The 22,289-nt window shown below is 41.1% G+C and overlaps 1 protein-coding gene across 1 annotated transcript in view; it reads left to right on the forward strand.

Moving 5' to 3' along the window:
- The first annotated feature begins 6,238 nt into the window (after window positions 1-6,238).
- Window positions 6,239-22,289, forward strand: part of LOC107264201 (probable methylmalonate-semialdehyde dehydrogenase [acylating], mitochondrial) — a 29,902-nt gene continuing 13,851 nt past the window's right edge. Inside the window, exon 1 of the mRNA XM_015732207.2 lies at window positions 6,239-6,906. Within this exon, the coding sequence (XP_015587693.1) occupies window positions 6,850-6,906 (57 nt within the window). The 5' untranslated portion in view covers window positions 6,239-6,849. The remainder of the gene's footprint in view (window positions 6,907-22,289) is intronic.

The raw sequence follows: 22,289 nt of genomic DNA on the forward strand, positions 1-22,289 counted from the left end.
GGGGGGGGGGGGGGGGGGCTAGGACGAGATAAAAATACGTCACAAAAACACATGAAAAAAAAAAAATTATAAAAATTAATTCATTTTTGACTAATTTTATTTCCAACTGATATCACTCCCCCCACCACCTCGTACATTTATAGAAATGACAAATTTACCGGAAAAATACTTTTTTCAGTCTAATTTCTTTTTTTTACTTCAGACTGTACTTAACCGGCAATGAATGTAAATTTCGGTGAGTCCGTTCGCTTGGCAAATCACGTGGCTGTCATTGGAGGAAACGTAGGTGGTCGTTATCATTATTATCAGTTCACTAGTGTCAAGCTGTATAGCGTGCGTGTATAAGAATTTGACAAGAATAAAGTCTTATCTGATTGTATTGAATAAATATATATTTTTTTTTAATCGATCGAAAATATTGATATGGAATTTAATTTTTTACAAAAATTTTTAATCGTCATATCTAACCTATATAAGGTATAGAACCAATGACAGTGTATAATATATATATATATATATATATATATATATATATATATATATATATATATATATATATATATATATATATATATATATATATATATATATATATATATATATATATATATATATATATAGTCAGTACGCGATCACACGCAATCAGGAAGTACAACGAGAGAATGAATTTCCGGTAGGCAAAGATGAACGTAGGAAAATAAGATAGACTCTTCTCGTGATGAAGTCGAGGACTCTGTGTACCTATATCGGTAGCCAGTTAACGTCGAGCCGGAGAAAGGGAAAGTCAACGAGGTGAAAGTCTCGCACTGAAAATAATATTATGTCTCTCGGCATATACCAGCCTGTCTAAGCCAATGGACGTAACGTTACAAGAGAGAAAAGAAACAGAAAGATAATACGTACGAAAGTACCTCAAGGATATCGAAGATATATATACATATATAGACAACCTACCCCACGAAAAAAAAATTAGTCGAAATTCATTTTCATTACGAAAATCGTCATCGGCCAAAATTTCGTATCTCAAAATTATGGGAATCCCGTATAATAATTATGACGTCATAATCGTCATCCAATGACGTACCGATATTGACATACCGACGTCAACAATTATCCCAGCAAGTTCTCTTAGCTGCCTGATATATGTCTATGTCCAAATTTTTCAATAACGTATTCGTTTATTAGTGCCATATAAAATTTTACAGGCGTCGCGACGCTTTTTTACGTACTTACGTACGTCGTACGTCGGTTATGGAAAATTTACCCCGGAATCAAGGAAGAGAGCATCGCTACAATGGTTCCCACGTTTATTTACAGGAAGAACGAGAATCCCGTGTACTACCTGAGACCATGTATATATATATATATATATATATACATACATAAATGCGAGTAAGAGTATTTACAAGGATAATGTCCCATTAAAGGTAAACGTAAGTTCGCTTACGCAACGTGCGTTTATTAATTTGAAATTAACGTGAAATGTGAAAGTGCCTGATCAAGTGGAGAGTCGAGATCAACGAGAAAGCCAGTGAATGTGTATTCACATATGTACTGCCTATACTCATATATATATATATATATATATATATATTTCATATGTATCTGGAGAGACAGCGGATGTCAAGATTGGAATTTGCATAGAAACGAAGTTATTTTTATTTTTTATTTTCTTTATGGTTTACGTGTATATTTTTTTTATACATAGGAAAAATCGCACGGTAAAGCTTCGTTTGCACCGATAGGTACGAAATTGGAAATTTGTAATAAAAATTGCGTGTTATTTATTTAAAAAGAAATAATGATAATATAGGACGCATAAATAGAGGGAATTCTTCGAAGAGTCTAATTACAGTCTGACGATACGTGCACGTAGGTGGACTATGGAACAGGGCGTTTGTTGCACACTTGAAAAATAATCTGTTTTGCCTTATATATATCTACTTAGCGAATATGATAATAAAACGGCATTATAATACCTGCGTATCTTTATCACAGATGTTTAATTAAATATTGAGATAATGAGGCAACGCTTTACTTATCTACTCTTATCTAATCGTACACTCATTCCGTATCGGATACCAGTCGAATAATAAAGGCATGAAAAATTTCGACTACGGTTTTATTTACCTGTATATATATACAGGGTGTTCGTTATGAAACGCACTGTAGTAACACCGTTGCATTCCTTGTCAAATTCTAATGAATACGTGTATTTTCATTTTTTATTTCATATATCAAAATTTCGAGATAATCAAGGTTGAAGTTGCTGTAATGCGACCAATCAGAACGCGTTTAAACGGAGCGTAGATGACGTCGCGAGCCAGCCCGCGAGGCCTGCTTACACTAGGGCAATAACACTAAGAGTATCGTCGTAGTGTCCCTGTTTATCTGCATGTAATTGAGTGAGATACAATCGCTCGCTGTAACGTCAGTGAATTTCAGAAGGTACCCTTTATTTCTTATAATGTCTATTGCTTTAATCTGACAAGATAGTTGTACCAACGTATAACATTTCGAGTGGTACTGAAAAGGACCGATTTTAATATACGCATGACCCAGCTTGAATATCGACATGCTAATCTGCAACAATTACGTACATTTTCTATGATAACAGTAGTAAGTCTAGTGCGCTTAAATAATTTGTTCACAACTTACAACCTATTTCGCTTCACATTTCGGAGACAGTCAGTTCGATTTATGTTGTTTTGACTGCAGGATCGCATTATGAGTAATTATTGTGTGGGATAATATTGCGACATGTATTGCGTGTTAGCCCAATGTAATGGCAGCCAAACACAAGCGGCGCAAGAATATGTGATTAGGTATCCTAATAGGCGACATCCTGATAAAAATGTTACGTACTCTACAATATTTAGTGTTTCAGAATATTCATTATCATAGAGAATGTATCGAATTGTTGCAGATTAGCATTTCGAGATACAAGCCCGGTAATGCGTATATCAAAATCGGTCCTTTTCAGGACAACTGAAAATGTAATACGTTGGTAGAACTATCTTGTTTAATCAGAAAATCTTGTTTATCTTGAACTATCTAAATTAAAGGAATAGACATTATAAGGAATACAGGGTACTTTCCGTTAATTCAGTAACGTTACAGCGACCGATTGTGTCTCACTCAATTAATGCAGATAAGCAGGGACCTATTGTGTTATTGGTCTAGTGTAAGCAGACCTTACGGGCTGACTGACGACGTCATCTACGCTCCGTTTAAACGCGTTCTGATTGGTCGCATTACAGCAACTTCAACCTTGATTATCTCGAAATTTTGATATATGAAATAAAAAATGAAAATACACGTATTCATTAGAATTTGACAAGGAATGCAACGGTGTTACTACAGTGCGTTTCATAACGAACACCCTGTATATATATATATGTATATATTGTTACTCAGCGCTACTGTACTAGCCAAAGATGATTTTGCCATAGGAATTCATAGGAGTTAAAAAATAAAAACGCCAACCTCAGCTGGCACTAGCTCTGAGTAACATTGTGTATATATATATATATATATAATCTGAGCAAACAAAGTATTGCACAAGTAATAAGCAATATGCGTATCAGTCGACATGGTAACGTATCAGTCGATGATCTTAAGCTATTGAAAATAAGTATTAGTATTAAGTAAAGAGTATTAAAAAAAAACCTAACAATCACTGAGCGTTAAATTTTTTCAAAAAAAATATCGATATCGAACCCCGATAACAATCGATTACAGATCTAATACGCGGTTTCGTTATATTTTTAGGATAATTTCAAAATATGAGTATCGAATAAAAAACTAAAAAATAAAAAATAAAAATATTGCGAATATCGAATGCTAACCCTTTCGCGAGTTTCTCCACGTCTGTCGGACATCTGCGTTTCTCGGCCGTTTTCCGCCGAGTGTCCGGCAGATGTACTTTACTGGGTGCGCGTATATACATATATACCCATAGGCACGTAAATTGCACGTATTATCCAGGAAAATGTAGATGGCGACACTGGCGACTATACATTGCTATATATATATACACACAGGGCAGTTACACTTTCTTCGTGCGTAACGAAAGGAGTGGCGCACATGTCGATAAGACCCTGTTCAACCAATGGTGCAAGGGTAGACGTAGAAGACACGAAGGTACGTAAGAAAAACTTTCTTACGAACCGCCGCAGACATTTTACATTGACAAGAAGTGACTGAAGAAAATATCACACGCCGAGTAAGGCCGATGACGTCACTGAAGCTTTTTTTTCCCCCTCTCTCCCATCCCAACGACGTACGACAGACTCGGGACATATTTGAGACCTCGTGAGACTGGGAGATATACGTTACACAACTGGAGATAGTTTTTTTGGAAAAAAAAAAATGTGAAAAAAAATTTTCTGGGGATTCAAAAAATTTTTCCAAGTTTAATACTTTTTTTGTCTCTCTGATATGGGTCTAGGGAATTTTCCATACGTTATGGGATACGGGTCTTGAAATACTAGGGGAAAAATGATACGTATAAATTTATCCGTGTATATCACGTGGGCGATAAATCGTTCGATTGGACAAAGGGAACTTGCCGTGAGAAAGCAGAAAGTCCGTGCGAATGTAGAAATTTGAATTCGAAGTGAAAAATGTATGTAAATAATGGTATGTACAGAAAAAATGATAATAATGAAACGATGAAAGTTATCGTGACCCTGATAGCAGTCCTTTGCCATTTGCCATTGGAGATGACTTAAGTAATTTTGAAATATCAAGTAAGCGACTTGAAATTGATTCGGAATATACGAGGATTAAATTTCATTGGATTAATTTTATATATGCATGCAAGTACCTATGGATGATTGGATAGGCAATTATGTATAGTGTATATATATAGGTATAGGTATTAAAAATCCACTTTTTCGACTCACGTTCAATTAGGGGTGTCGTGGTATTTCCCATAGCATACGGGCAGATGGGGGTTCTCGAACTAAGAGGAACCCCATGGGGGTGTGTTTTCAACCCTGTAGAGATTCTCATGCCGCTAAATATAACGGTTAATGGGGCACGTTTTCTCGTTATGGTGGCGCATGGTCGAAAGAGGGACTCTAGAAAATATGCGGGTGGCTTATGGGATGAAACGATAAGAAATGTGAAATTTGGTAAAAAAAATAATTTGACTGCCCGATGAATATATCCCGAGTTAACAGGATATTGTTGGCTGTGGATACAGAGTGGCTATTCACTTTTGTAGCGTAACAAAGCAATTGTTCTCGTTGTTATTGTTGTACGATTTAATAATCATAAGCAGCGCCGCTATGCCGATGCTTGATTCGACACGGTGTCATGACCCAAAGACCTCGAAACCTTCTGGTCTTGCGAAATTCCATGATCGTCCAGGCGATAGTACCCACGTGCACACGTAGGTATGGACACGGTATAATGAAAATAGTGTACTCTTAGTAAAGTCGACGTAACCGATGATAATAATGACAATTGCTATTTAGGAGCTGCCGTCTCTTGCCGGAGCATGAATAGAGGCTAGATTTCATTCATACGACGAAGCGCGTTCATTCTCGGCCGTGGCGAGAGCACCGAGCAGGAGCGTCTGTTGGCCTTTTCTCGCGTGTCCTTTAAAAAGCATTATGGTTTTACAATGAGCGCCAGCGTTGTGAATAAGGCAAGTAATGATTCATCGGAGTAGTCATAGTTAGGAGAAAGAATCCCGTGCGGAATGAGTTTCGGTCGAAATCGGCGAAAAGTCTTCGTAAGCGCTGGCGATTCACGGAGAAGTTGGATTGTTATGGATAGGAGAAGGAAGAAGAAGAAAAAAAAGAGCGAAGGCAGCAGCAGCAGCATCGACGGAGATATGAGGAAATAATGGTGAGGTAGAGAGGGTAAAAATTTGTAGTTATACTGCGCGGGGAAGGTTCGAGTCTCGGATGTTTAAGTAGTGGGAGGTCAGGGGAAGGCGGTGGGGCAAGTCCGGACCAATGAGAGAGCGCGTTGGTTATGTTCGAAAATTGCGCGGGTCCTCTGAAAATTCGCGGGGGTCACGCACGTGGGGTCGCGCTAGAGGGTAGAAGATGAATTTTTGCCATTGGCTGTTTCGTGGGATCGCGAGAGGGTTGTCAAGGCTCATCTGGTGGGGATTACTGTTTGTATTCGTAGTGGGGTACACGGTGCGCTCCGATTGGCTCGGACTGGTACGCCGCCTTTCGCGGGACTAGCCTCTCTCGGCTTCTTCCAGCAGACAGTCAGTTAGCTTTCGGGCGCTTTGCGAGCTAGATTTCCAAGAGCTACGCTTACACAGAGCCGTGAGTTATAAGACCAAAAAAGTGCCAAGTTTTTTAAGTAGTCATTTTAAAACAAACGCGCGCGTTTACCGACTCCGCACGAGGAACTTATACAGAATTGCATATCCGTCGCCAAAGGGGTATATCGATATTAGCGCGTCGGAAGGATCCTCGAATCTGCAAAACGTGCCTCTAAAGTTATTCCCTCGGACTGCGAAATTTTTACGAATTTAAATCTCCGAGATATCCACTTTACTTTTAAACACGACACAGAGTCCGAACGAGAGCCATTTTATTTTCGTTTATTATCGCCTTTGCGGCTTCTCGATAAGAATAATTTCTCGACGCGACTGTGCCTAAATGTAACTACGAGAAAACTTCGAAGTGGCAGTTTTTGTGTTCTCAGTTCATCACGGTTTTCATTGTTCTCTTTCTTCAAAGAGACTACGACATTATTACTCTGTTCCGTATATATTCTGGAAAGCGCCACGCCTCGTACCTATTCCAGGAACGAACGGAGCAGATCGCGCATCCTTAAGCAAGAAGCTCGACCGAAAGTTTACAAAACTGAAGAATCATGTCGGCCGCTGTCATGAGCAACCCCATGTTTGACTGTAGCGATCATCTCTTCAAGGTAAGAAATGAATTTTGAATAAACGATTAACATACACACACACACCCACTCCTTGGCTGCTACAGGCGTGCGTGTTCAGGCCTGTTTCGCCATTCTAGCTCCTATAGTAATGTCGAGACATGAAAATGTTAACAAAGAAAAATAAAAGTGCGCGATGAGACGGAGACGTCGCGACGGTGAACGAGCAGCGGCAACACCGTAAATAAAACAACTAAGAAGGAACGACTCTCACCTTAGAGGAACTTGTACAGCCGAACACTCTCTTTGGTTTCACCTCCAGAGTTTCACCTCCGCGCTTTGGTGTACGCTAGGAGGACGCACAAGCCTCGAAATTATACACATACGAAAAACACGGAAGATTCGAGGAGCAATATCCAAAATAGTCATAAATTACACGGAGCCTGACACATGGTCGCTAGTAGAAAAAAGAAAAGTATCTGAGAAGACTGTAGGGAAAAGAACTTTAAGCCTGTTGCATGCTATTGCAGTGAAATTGGAGCCGCGAACATTTGAAATCTTTACCGTTACACTGTGATTTTTTTGTTTTTCGTATAAATTCGGAGTGACTCATTAGTGTCGTCTAGGTTATTTCGTATACCCAGGGTGAACTTTTTTGCTGGTTAGTCAAGTAAAAAAAAACCGTAGAATTCTTTAAACCGAAGTTCACAGCAACACCGGTAAGCAGAAGCTTGTTTCTTGTCTAGTGGGCCTCCTGGAAGAGATTGGTAGGGGAAAAAAAGGGAAATAAATAAAGATACCAAACACGCGACAAAAAATACTCTTCTCTCGGGAATGGTACGACCCACGTAGTCTTACCGGCATTAATATAGACTTCTATCCGCAAGAGTCTACCGGGCGCACTGTGTATCGAGCTTTACACCAAAGACCAAGTAAAACCGGCAATACTTACTCGTTCCAGAATAACCGACCTACGCTAAGAGTCGTCGCCACGTTTCTGACGGGTTATTTTTGTGGAAGAAAGAAAACTCATAGCCAGTATTATGCTTGAGGATAAAAATTGAAAAGGAAACGAGTTCCTCGTAATTTCCAGTAAAACGTTAAATTCTCACGAATTCGAAGGGAAGGACCTGTAATTGATGGCGGGAATTTTCAAAATTACAAACATACAAATATATATATACACAGGACACTCCACTAGCTTAGTACACTTTACGTTCTACAATTTCCGGCATTTTCATCGTAAACTCTTCTGCACTTGTCATTTTCTCGCTCATGTTACATTAATCATCGGGCAACGTGACTTTTTGGACTTTAAGAATGATCACAGCCTGGGCTATTTTTAATCGGGGAGTATATTCGGCAGTAAACGTAATTGCTTCGTCATGCTCCTTTACAACGTGATTCCATTTTTATTATGGCGCGTAGCAATGGCCGTATTAAATATGGAAAAGTACCATGGTCAATTTGTCGTTTAACGTTTGCCGGTATAATTTCTCTCTTGGATAGTTATACTTTCGTACGTAATTTCTCCCAGAGCCTCTGACACATTCCTTTCTTCAAGTTACCCCTCGGAGCGTGGACTCGACAATTAGACTGTTGGTCAATGCTCGTGAACTTTCGATCGGGTTCGTTTATCGAAATACAATGAATAATAAATAGGCGTGAAAATTCCGCGAACCAAATTCGTCATCGTCGCTTACGATGAATAATCGTCGTTTAACGAGAATCCATCATATTTTCTCTTTCTCTCTTTGTCTCTATACACCCATATATATTTCTCTTTCTCATTCCGGCAGGAAATGTCGCGCGATTTTGACAAGTGAAAACCGTTCGTAAAAGATCGCCGGAAATTTTCACACTCGACGCTCCGCTCCGCTACCGAATTTCTCTTTTACTCTTCTGTCGCACTTTCCCGCCTCGTATTACTTTCCCAGGAAGTTTGGCTTCTCTCGATCGATGCGCGATCCTTTCCTCTTATCGATTTGACGTCGAGTGACTTTCGATACTCTGGACAATTTTCACAGCGACTGTCACCAACTCATATTGGAATTCAATCTTGTTGACTTTCGACTTTTATATATATATATATTTTTTTTTTTTCCTTCACTTCTCAAACCAACGTTTACGTTCCTACCGGGCACCCAGTGTACGGTGTACAGCTTATTGTATACAAAAGTACACTCGTACGACATGCCGCTTGTTTATTCACTTGAGCCCAGCTCGATTCGATTGTTACGCAGTACGACGGCATTGTCGCGCTTCGAGATTCGATTTCTAACGCGCGATTAACGTACACGCATGTACAAATGCCGAGTGCGTAACGTGCGTAATGTTATATGAGCATGATGCATATATATATATATAAAAGTAGTGAGTTACATATATAAACCAAAGAATTGGCAACGTTGTTAATAGCACGTAGATCATAACCAGCAGATATACCAATTAATTCGTGGTGGTTGAACATTTCGAAGTTGCAACAATGTATCGATATCGTAAATAAATTGTAAGGGAGACTCTAAGAACGCTGTGACGTATAATTTTTACTAATTCCCATATTTTCTTTGTATCACAAAATCTGAAAAGGACAAAAATTTACAGTTGATCGTTTCTTTTTTTTTTTTATTACCAATAATTTGTTACCTGGATTTATACGCGACCCCCTGTCCTGTACGTTCCGAGAGGCTAATAAGACGGTAGTAGCGGCCATTGTTAATTCCAAGTATTTACCCGTTATCTGGTATTTCTGTAATTGCTCTAGGGGAGTATCGTAATTAATTGTCGAACGATAGTAATCCGGGAATCCATAGTATTATCGTCCTTAGCGATCGTAGGTAGGCTCTGTCTTCCATACGGATCCTGTAATTGTGACACCCTTTAGGGGAGGCTCATAAAATTCCTTACAATTGCTCGGCGACCAATTACTGCTTTTACGGCAAGGACCGTCGATTTCATCCCCTAAAGCAAACTACCCCAATGTCATAGGTACGTTCCCTGGTTTTACGCGTGCCGTAAAAGAACTCCGGGAACCTGTTGCTCCGTGTTTACCCGGTCTTTATGCGACACCCTATATATATGTATATAATGGGAACGGCAGGCGTAATATATATATATACACGTACGCAAACTATACCGCTACTGTACTGTACACGGGGCGGGTTTCACGCACGATGTTCTTTGTAGGGTTGAAGCTGGTCTCTTTGGTTGAAAAATTTTCCCATATTCCTGAAAAGAAACCTGACACAAAAGGGGGAAGGTTTCCGTGCACCTTGCTTGCTTTGGTCCGCTCCTGCACTGCGAGTCGCTCGAAGCTGCCCGTTGCCACAACGAGCGGGATACACTCTCTTGGGTTTTTTGAAGTAAAGCCTGACTCACACCCGTTAAAATATTCTTTTTTTTCGCTCTCGCTCCGAGCGTACTTGGGAAAAAATTTTTTTATTTTTATACCATTCTCAGCTTGATACGCGAATATACGTCACCTTGAGGAGTTGGCTGTGGCCACGAATCACGGGGAAAAATTGATGACTTCATCGCGGTGCTTCGAATCCGAAATTTTTTGGTCGCGCGCCAAGGCGACGTTATGCACGAAAATAATCACTGGTCGGCGCTTTTGTCTCTTTTGCGCTTTGTAATTTTCAATTTGTTTACTTTAACGAGAATCAATGTTTCCTTGCGTTTATCAGCCTTTCGTTTAGACTTCTGTCCCTTTCTTGCTTACTTATCGATGCACGATGTTTTTCATGTTTCTCGTTATACTTTTGCCCTGCGTGATACCGGCTTCGCAGTGCGTTTTACGAACTTCCCGTTGTGGAATCGCCTTTGTGCGACAGCAAAGTCGCCGATATACGTGTACTGTATGCTTCGAGCATTGTGCCTGAATTCATGGGCTGCGTCGCACTTGGTGTACGCGGCATTAATCCCTATGTATATACATCGCCCCGGTAAGTAAAGACCGATTTACAACGGGACAAAAAAGTCCTTCATCGTTGTTGGAGTTTTGACTCCTTTTTTTTTTTTTCAATGATTATCAGGAAGTACTTTAAAGTTCACAGAGCGCCAAGGCCTCACTGTTTATACCTATATCCCAATGCGGATAAGTGTCGTAATCATTGAAAACTGATCGCGGCGCAACTGAGCGGCTGATTGAAAATTGGATAATTAGTCGGTGCGATAGCATCTACGTTGCGTAAGAATCAGCGCGAGAGGCTTTGTAGTATATACCCTTACACTCACGGAGCACTTCGTGACTGCGTTCACTTTTCATTTTCAGTACTTGCCTCTGTATATCTATATATACGTGCCGGCTGTTGGGATGCATGCAAATCGTCAGCGGGGAAGCCATTTTTATTTTCATTCCGGCGCCTCGCTCGAATTCGCTGTCTATTTTCGCAATAGCTCAACGTTCGGGCAGCGCCGGTAAACTTTGCGAATACGATGTATTCGGCCTTAAAGCGACGGACTCGCGTTCGGATTCGCGTCCCTGCGTGATTTATGGGCGAAAGGAGGAAATTAAATATCGAAGGACCAACATTTTGTCGTCCAATGATTTCCTCAACGTGATTCATCAATGGGCATGATCGTTCGCTTTAATCAACCGCAATCGGGCAAATTGTCGGTCACGCGCGATATAATTTTTTTTTTCTTTTCTTTTGTCATGCGGTTTCTCGGATTCGAGAGATTGGCATTGAACGCGAGGATAACGGTCGAGTGAAAAATTCGTGGAAAATTTTGCAAAAAAAAAAGTGCGTGACTCTTTCGACGGAAATGATTCTTGGAAGATACGTCTTGCATATATATATATATATATATATATATATATATATAGAATTTACATAAACGTTCGATAAGTCACCTAGAGTGAAATATTTGTATTATGGGAAGGCGGATTTTTATATTTTTTTTTTCAGTGAACTTTTTTCAAAAATCAATAAGCACGATCTTATCCGTCTGAAACGACCTGTACAATGCTATATCTGTATGCATTCGCTCCACCGTTCTCCATAGATCGTATGCGCGTACCTACGCAAATTACCCCTACGCACTATCACTCCGTAAACCCACGCAATTTTTCAGACTCCGTCTGTCGTACCTTGTCAACGTACTATCGTCAGATACGCGCGCGCCTTTATCTTGGGTCTGTGGTGAAAAAATTGATACACGTAAAATAATGGTACTTTTCCTTGTACAGCATTTACGCCCGTACGTATCCATGCTCCGTGTACTTTGTGCATTTACATATGTATTAATACACTAATAATTTGTCTGGTCGAATTATTTGGCTTTCATTTATTTTCATTAGTTTTCATGTAAACGACGTCCATCATCTTTAGGCGTTGACGCTCCACGGTCTTAAGTGCCTTTTGTCTGCCGTAGCTCTCGTACCGTGTAAAAACGGCTTTCGAAAGGGGCGTCGCGACGTCACGGAAAGCGCGAGTGACTTTCGCAAGAGACCCAGAGGCAGCAGCCACGTTAATGTCGCGCGAGCGTCTCTTTCGCTCGGGAATTAAAAGTCGTGAAAGCGATTCTTCTCCGATTCTGCGTCCCGCGCCCGGATGCAGGCCCAGTCGTCGCTTTTGTGGTAGCAGGGACCGCTGATGGCCTATTTCGTTACTTTCTTGCTTCTAACTATTTTCTTTTGGCCCGCACTTAATCTTCTCTCTGTGCTATTTGGCCGGTATTCGGCGAAATGAAGTCTCGTGGGAAGGTCCGTGGTTGAAATTAACTGTCGAATAAGCGGCGTACGAATGAGACGGATTGGGAGACGCGCGAAGGAGGTTAGGAAATTTGGTGGGAGGGAAGTTTGAAAAATTAGTCAAAAAAAAGGTTATCGCCGGATGCGTATTGCGCTTTAGGTACGAAATGGTGCAATATGCTGGACGAGGGTCAGCGAGGGTGAAAAAAAAGAAAGGTTAAAAGCGATGCAAAGGCTTAGCCTGGGAAGCCATAAATTGTTATGGTTCGGAGTTCGTTTTTGGGCCAGAGGGGCGCTGCTGGCGCATCTTATTATATACCCGGTGACTCTGGCAAAGGCGTCCTGTCGCGCCATTGTTTCCGATGGAGTTTCACGATGAATTTTCTTGTTTACCCTGCAGCCCATGTGGTTTTACTTATCCCCCGAGGGGGGAATGTACAGTTTGTCGCCGCAGACAGTAGGCCCATTGTTCTTCGACGCGCTGGATCGTCTCGAGGTCAAGGGGGGTTGGGACCCTGGGGATTAGCCGGCCATGTTGGATTCTATGTCCCCCGTGCGATTTCCGTGAATTTTCCAATACCTATACTCGGTTCGGGCTTACGATGTCGCATTTTAATATTTCTCTTTTCTCTTCGATCGTTCCAGAACGCTGCGCAGACCAAACCGAAGGAACCGAGCGGCGGGCACACGCCTCTGCGTCGTAGCTACACCTCCCTGGTGACTCTGATCGAGCAGCATCGAAAGCTCGATCGAAGCGTCAGCGAGCCCACGTCCAGGTACAAGACCGAGCTCTGCCGTCCGTTCGAGGAGAGCGGCGCCTGCAAGTACGGCGACAAGTGTCAGTTCGCACACGGTTACTCGGAGCTGCGCAACCTCGCGCGCCATCCGAAATACAAGACCGAGCTCTGCAGGACCTTCCACACGATCGGCTTCTGTCCGTACGGGCCGCGCTGTCACTTCATTCACAACTTCGAGGAGGCCCGCATACACAATCAGAAGGTCAGTGCCCAGCTGGGATCGACTCAGCCAAACATAATGGGCCTCAGTCCCATCCTGAGCAGCAGCAGCGCCAGCCTGACCTCCGGCCTCGGGGCCACCGGGAACGTGACCATGAACGCCAGCATCCTCGAGCACATAACAGCAGCGGCCGCGGCCGCCGCGGCGACGCCCGCTCTCATGAGAACGAGCTCCCTCAGCCTTGGCGCAGCCTCCTCCGTCTCGGCGGTCGCCGTCGCCGCCGCCTCCGGTTACAATCCGCCATTGATGAGGACGGGCTCCCTCAGCCTGGCCACCTCCAACAATCATCAGAGCCATCACAATGGCGGTTCCGTAATCGGCGGATCGGCCAGACCCAAGCCGCTCAACCTCAGTCCTACCTTCTCTCTCGGTAGCACCGCCGACTCGGTCTCGCCGTCCTCCAGTCTCAGCCAATCGCCCACCAACTCCATGGCCAGCTTCTTCAGCGACGACGCCAACGTACCCACCACGCCCTTCAGCTTCGGACAGGACTTCGGGCTGCTCGCTCGGCAGAGCCCGAGTCCACAGGGCGTCAGCACGATAGCCGACGATCACAGCCCCAGGACGCCGTCCCCGCTGTCACCGAACGCGGAGTCCAGGTTGCCCGTATTCAACAGGATCAGCAGTACGCTCGCTGACTTCGACAACCTCAAGATCTAACTCCTTCTGCACTGTCAGGACCACCAAGATGATCCCGCTATTTACTACTGTCACTATCACCACGCTACCTACTCCTACTGTCTACCGTTACTGCTAATCCTGCTTCTATCGGGGCATCAGTGTTTCTTACAACCACGGCGTTTGTCGACGGCTACAAGCGACCTCCCTGACCTCTCCTCGATTGGACTCCCCTGACCCCCGACCCCACCAATACATGTCTCGCTCGCGAATGCATCGACTTCTTGGGCGCCCGCGATGCCAGCGACGCTGCTCGATTCAAGAATCGAAGAGGACAGGAGCCGCTTTCCGCTCCTCAGAGGTTTTTACATTGAGTAACGTGACGTTTCTATACGCGTATATATACATATTTATTTATGGGATATACATTATTATATGTGTACACTATAGATATTTTCTACTTCTTACATATATTTCTACGTAAAAAGTTATTCCTTACCTTATACGCGATCTTGTGGTTCTTATTGTGTCGTTGGTACTTTCGTTCTTTGTTCTTACCTTCTTTCTTTCTTTTTTTTTTCTTTCTTTTTCGTCTTGTTTGCCAACGCAGAGCACTGTACTCTTTTTTTTTTTTGTTTTCCTTCTTTTTTTTTTCGTAATACGATGAAGCTCCTTTACTTTAACGAGTGGCCACGATTTTTAGCCTTCGCGCACGTTTCCTTAAGCAACGCCCGCGCGAAGGCTCCACTACTTTTCCTTTTTATACGTAGCATGTAAGGGGATATAAAGAATACGAAGGAAGGTTTAATCCGGGTCCGTTTGCGTATGCGTTTCTCTGTGCGTTTACGTGCGCGGAGAACAAAGATAGAGAGAGAGAGAGTTTGAGAGAGAGAGAGAGAGAGAGAGAGAGAGAGAGAGAGACGTGTACCCGGGGCAGGTGTGACGTTGCAATATATTCCAAAACATTCGTTTTAGGTATGCGCCATTAGGGGGTTTATACGTCGCGCGTAAAAGTTCACGCTAAAGGACCCGGCTGGTTTCGGCTGGGACTTTATTATTATTATTATTATTATTATTATTATTACCTTTTTTTTTTAATTGACCGCGATCGATTAATAAACGCCTGGCAAGACGAGATACAAGACAATGCGTGAACCAGGAAAATTGTCGACTATAAATAATTGTCCGTATCAAGTTTTTTAAATCGGGAGATGATTGCCCAAGAGCAATATTTACGTATGAGTATGTTCCGTCGTGTGTGAATTTGGAGAAAGTGCTAGAGAGAGAGAGAGAGAGAGAGAGAGTGAGAGAGTGTCAGGGCGTGTATGATAACGATTATAACGATAGATTATATTAATACATAGGGTGGTATATATCGATTAACAATCAAAGATTATAATGAGAGCAAATTTATAAATGATTTAAAGATGAAAAATGATTAACGAAAACTCCGATTGTCTTCCAATGCCTAATAGGCGGGCGTGTACGCGTATGCTGAATTACGGGGATCGCGCTCTTTGTCGTATCCTCGTTGTGGCGCGAGCTCGCGTTTTTTTTTTTCTTTCTTTTTTCTTTCAATTTCATTTTTTTTTCTTAATGCGCTTCTTTCCTTAATGCGCGAATTTTCACCGAGTGAACGATCAGTAAAATTTAGCAATCGCGTATTTTGCCTCGATAGTCTCCGAGAGAGTGCGAGCGATTGTGCGTGTGATTATTATTATTATTATTATTATTATTATTATTATTATTATTATTATTATTGTTTTTCGAGCGTGCTTGAGGGAACTTTATGTGTCTTATAGAGTAACGTTAGCGTTTAAGGTGCGATTCTACGTCGGAATGCCCCCAATTTTTTTTTTTTTTTTCATTTAGAGCGAACTTTCGAAATTGTTTCGCAACGATCGATTATCAATTGAACGGGATTGATCTTAATTTTTTCAGGCACGACGATCATCGTGACGTCGGATCGTCGCGTGATCGCGCCACGGCGGTATTTTCGAGATTTTGGCGATGTGCAAAATTTCGAAAAAATTTGGCGCCGATGTCTTTTTTTGACAATGGAAATTTCATTGGGGAGGGACAAGGAGAGCGATAGCGAAGTCACACGGGAACGGGACGACGCGCTTCGTTTCTTTTCTTTTCTTTTTTTTTTTTTTTTTTTTTTTTTTTTTTTTTTTTTTTTTTTTTGGTGTTTGCTTCACTCTCGGATGGCTTTTTTGGGCCTTGTTTAATTTGACTTTTTTTTTTTATTAGAGGGGATACCGAGAAACGGCCTGCGAGAGAGGCGTATGTGCGCGCGTGTGTGATATCACACGGGTGCGGATGGGTTTACGCGAGACGGCAAAATAATTATTATATATTATTATTATTTCGAGATAACATTGTTCTTTCCCATAAAAAAAAATGTGATATGTAACTATTGCAATAGAAATATTTACTATTATTAACGAGAAAAATTCTATTATAACACGCGAAAACGAAGAGGTTGGTGGGCGGGGGGGGGAGGCGTGGATTTATTAAGGTGGAGCGCGAGAGGGTCGCGGAAATTTATTGGTACACCCGGTATATACCGGGGCAGCAGTCCTGACGGACAATTGTGGAGAAATTTGGTCTGCTTTATATTTTTTTTTTTAATTTTTACAAAAAAAATTCCAAATCGTTCTTTTGCGCGATCCTCGCGCCCTCCGCCGAGCGGTGGCGACGTCGCGAGTTTAGGGCGCGAGTAGAGGAAAAGCAGAATAAGTGCCTAAATGACGTGGTTTCTGAAAATCGAATACATTTTGTATATATACTTCTTACATTTAGAAAAAAAAAAATGTTTTCGTTTAATTTATATTTGAAACAAATGTTATTATAGATTTAGTTTATCATTATTATTATTATTATATCTATTAATTATTATTAATTATTATATTCGCATCAACTACCCCGCCTCGAGGTCAACGCGTTTTTGTCCCCGCGATACACTTACTGATGGATACACGCACAGACACACACAGACACACACACACGAAAAAAGCAAAACTGTGAGCGACAATATTTTCAAAATAGTACTTTCTGAAGCGGACTTTAGAAATTTCCTTTTTTTTCTCTCCTACAGTCACGGACGATAACGGTTTTTCAAAAATAATTTTTTTTTTTTTCAATATTATGTGCTTTTTTTTTTTCATTTTTGCCATTTTCGTAACACGCTGCGGCGTTTCTCTCATAGTTTCGTTAGGAGGCGCCAAGTGGAGCGTTAAAGAAATTTTTTCAAAGATTCAGTTATCACTATTTTCTTTTTTTTTTCCTCCGATAAAAAGTTCTACCGAAGAAAAATCGTAAAATCAATGCTAGCTGATAGCTATTTATATTATTATCCCTATTTTTAATGTTATTGCTATTTACTACTACTACTACTACTACTACTACTACTACCACCACCACTACTGCTACTACTACTTCCACTACGACTATACCATAGTTATTACTGTGCCGCCGCTGTATACGCACTGTATAATGATGTTACTCCGAATCAAGTAAGTCGTCATGGAAATTTTGGATTTTACTCCATCGGTCCACGACGACAATGCGACATAACACGCGAACATATAAACTATCGACGATTTATTATCCACTCAATTATTTATCGACTATTTAATTTTATACATTATATCCTCCCGAGAAACCTATTTTCTTTTTCCTTCGGAACCACCCCCCCCCCCTCCCCCTCGTCTTCTCTTCGCAGTGGCGATATATATTTATATATGTATGTACGGGCAAAAGTGGGCGAGTTTAACAGAAATTGAGCACTTTTCAGCGATTTAAGGAAATATGTAAAAAAAAAAAAACAACAATAGAAAAGTGTGCGGCTTTTAGGGGAAGGAAGAAAAAATTGACGCTAAAAGTCGAAATGGGCGAACGAGAGAGAAATTATGCATTGCGCTTTGAAAATTATGAAGGTGAAATTTTTTTTCGAAAAAAAAAAAAAAAACGAACGAGAAGACGAATTAACGTTAACGACTCCTGTATCCCTCTCTCCTCTTCCCGACTCCCGTAACAACCCCCTAGAATACCCTCGTTTCCTTGTCTTACCCAAAAAAAACTTCCTTCGAATTGAACCCAAAACACAATTGTGAGCGCGTGCCTACGTGGTCGGATTTTGGTTTTTTTTTTTCTCTTTCTTTTGCGAACACGTGACGTTGGTTGAAAAGTGCTTGAGAGTCGGTCACTTGGCAGAGGATAATTTTGGAAAATTGTTGGATGGTCATGCTCGTTTTTGAAAACGAGTCGTGAAATTGCCTAATTAGTTTTTTCTCTTTAACTTTTTTTTTTTTTTCTCGAGTATATCCGATATCAATTTTTTGTTTTTGAAAACTTTTCTCCTTTTTTTTTCTCCATATGTAATTTGAAAATCTCTCGCGTGCACATTTGTAACCTACGTCATGTCACTCTTGGTACGTGTAACGATGGACTCCTCAGGCGCACGCGGGCACGCGCCCCTGTTATAGACTTGACCACTTACAATTAATAATAAATAATATACTTTATGTGTACGTCTTTTTTAATTTAATATATTTATTTTTTCAATCGTATTTATATATTTATACAATATTTTATACTGCGTTTCTTCTCAGATATACACATAATGCAGGTCGATCTCTTGGCTCTCAAACCTGAACACGTTCTTGTGTCTGTGTTTTTTTTTTCTTCCTCTCCTCCATCTTTCCTTTGACTGCGAACACCGTTTACGTATATGCGCAATGTTTTGTTTATATATGCACGCATACAATTTTTTTTTTTCGGATAACACGACGATACCGTGTTACTTATTTTTTTTTTTTTTTTTCATCTAATTATATTTCAATTCCTGTGCATTTTTTTTCCTATTTTCGATTCGTTGATTTGGATTTTTTTTTTTTTTTTTCCTTCGAGTTCGTCTCTCAATACGTGCCGACTCTCTAACGAGAGAAGGGGAGAGAGAAAGAGAGAAAGAGAATGTGTGTCAGAGATTGAGAAAGTGAGAATGCGTGTTGTTGAGGATACAAAGAAATTGAGAGTCAGAGAAAGAAATGAGGTAGGAAAGAGGTGAATAAAAAAAAAATTATCTTCGATATATATAAATTTACGTCTACGATCAATGGTAATTATTTATCTCGGATTTTCTCTGCTCTCACTCACCTTTTATCGTCATCGTGCCCTTTGCAGATCGTTATTCCATAAATGTATACTTAATTCTCCTTTGTGATAGTCGATCGCGACGAAGACGCTCGCGAACCGATTGACAGTTTAGCCTGGTACGAGGGATAGCGAGTAGCGATATAATTAGAGAGAGAGAGAGAGAGAGAGAGAGAGAGAGAGAGAGAGAGAGAGAGAGAAAGGGAGAGAGAGCTGTGAAAGAAATGTGAGTCATATGTGGAGGGAGGAGAAGAGAAAGAAAAAAAAATAATAATTAACGTACGTCTTTGCAAACTTGAAAAATACGCATTAATCATGGGAGCCAACTGATAGGCCGACGGAAGTCGCTCGAACAGGATGCGGATGGGTCGACTATCGTTTCCTTTGCTCGAAAAGTAAATACGAAAATACTTTTGGTCCTTTGTTCGTGTTTACGTCATTTATTGGCATTTATTTTGTCTGTTAACGATTCTAAAACTCACGTATTCTTGTTTAAATTTTTCATTTGTTTTTCGTACGATCATCGAAGTGACGTCACCTTGGACGCTTTTTCATTGTCCGCCTACGTCTCTTACGATTCCCGTGATATTAACGCTTGGACTTTAGTTTCTGGTGTCTTTAGTATATATATATATCTTTTTTTTGAAAATAATTCATATTTACAGAGGACGAAAAGTCTTTGGGCTACTTGTGAATTAATATCTTCCATTGGCTCGTACGACGGAGATAGGGCCAATACGATCCTCGTTCTGCGCATGCGCAGTCGATTCGCACGCGTTCGTAGCCCCTCGGCCTATCTACTCCACAGGGACCAGAAAAGTGATAGAGCATTAAAAAAGAGAGCGTTAGATTTTCGTTTTTGGACATAGCAAGTCAAAAAAAAGCAAGTCGTTCGAGAACTCGCGCGTATGACGCCATTGGACGTAAAGATAAAATATTGACAACACTCGGCATACCATCGATCAATGGCGTCCGTGCACGATAATTTTATTCGGCAGGCTTTTTTTTCACGTTTCTTTTTGTTCATTAAAACTCAACTCTCATGTACCACGAAATATGTAGTTTGATAAGTATTGCCAACAATACACTACCTATTTAATACATTTTATTATTACAAAATAACAGCACTGTCGTTGATTCTTTTTTGTGTCCCCACCGTCCGTCGACTCAAATCCTATTATCCATCATGGCGTCTGTCACGTGACGTATCGCGAAGATTACGAAATCGTTCGAAGGAAGTGACATTATTTCATCAGGGACACCGAGCCACGAGATGTGTCCAAGTCCAATGGTAAATACTACGCGAGGATCCTCGGTTGGAAAATTATATCTGTTCCAGGGACGTACGTATTCGCTCGTATCGCCCTGGGCTTCTGTAAAATAGTAGAATCTCTTTCGTACATCGTACATTTTTAATGGGACGCCACGGCGTTGACGCTCGGGGAAGAGTTGCACCGATTTAATACGTATCGACTGCCTGCCAGAGCTAACCTGTAAGCAGCAACTATATTTATTATGGTAAGTACTTCCGTGAAGTCGAGGAGGACTGACAATGTCAATAGATTCTTATGGCACTGTCTATACCTTAATCACGGACCAGTAGTTATATATATATACATATACGGGTGCTCAAAGACAACGTGGTGATTAGGTTAGGTTAATCAGCGGCAGTTCAAACCTCCTTACAAGACTTGACAGGAAGCAATGTACACGTATAATACATATGGCTGAGTGGTGTATAGGTGGACGTAGATATTTTTACGTGGCGAGTAGGAATGACGAGACAAGGTCGATCCGATCGTTTCTTACGTGTCGGACAGCGGCTGATTTGTCGAGGCGATAGACGAGATTACAGTTGAAGTGGGAAAATGGCGGGCGCAAAGAGAAAAAAAAATGAATCATGTGCAACATGTATGAAAAGTGACTGCGTGTGTCATAGTCATAGGATTTGAACGTCAGGAGAGAGGGATGACGTCAGGCATCATACATCACTGTAACTTATTGACTACGTCATCTGCTCGATGAGATTGCCAATCAAAATAACAACCAGCGACCTTGTGACGTCGATGACTTCCGGTTGATTAGATTTTTTTAAAATTTGATTAATTATACGAAATTGGAATTGCGGGATTAAAAAAATTTTTTGTAAAAATATCGATATCCTCTCTGCTATTGTTTTTTACATCGTTGTCGATTCATCAAGAATAATCGATATCTGCGTTCGATTAATCAACTTTGTGAATGACATCGATAAAAGTCGATTGGTACGACTGATACGATTTATTAATTTTTTATCGATAGTTGGTGAGGGGGGGGGGGTAATCTTTGGTTTCAATCGTTTTTTATCGTGGAATAAAAGAAGCGGAAAATTTTCAAAATTAAAAAAAATTATTTTTCTCTTTTATTTCTCTTGTACGCATGCGCCGATCTAACTGTACTTTACATGTGGATACACGATAAAATTCTAGTCTTGCATCTGGTTAAAATTTTCTTAGCCTCCCAGTGGCCGTGATGCTCGGCCATCGAACCCGTGTGGCCCGTAGCTTCTCTTTCGAGCCGCACGCGCATTCGAAAACACAGGATTGGCGGGGTCGCGCGACCAAAAATGTTGGAAACTTGGCGCGCACAACGCGGGACCTTAAACCTCATTCAGAATTGCTAATATTAGCGCGGGTTGTGCTGGCGCCTTAAAGAAATTTGGCAACGGCCGGCAAACTTGAAGTCGTGAGGTCACGCCACAAGTGCAGAGAAATTATTAGCTGCACTTTGTAACGATATCATTAATCAATACCAAATCCTGTATACGAATAATTATCACCTTGTCGCCGAGTTGCGTGTCGGCATTAAGATCCTCTCTCGGTTACTTGGTTACTCGGTTACCGAGCGTGACAGAATTGGTGAGCATTAAGAAAAAAAAAAAAAAAAAAAAAAAAAAGGC

The sequence above is a fragment of the Cephus cinctus genome, unplaced genomic scaffold, assembly GCF_000341935.2.
Source record: "Cephus cinctus unplaced genomic scaffold, Ccin1 Ccin1_scaffold0168, whole genome shotgun sequence".
Taxonomy (NCBI): domain Eukaryota; kingdom Metazoa; phylum Arthropoda; class Insecta; order Hymenoptera; family Cephidae; genus Cephus; species Cephus cinctus.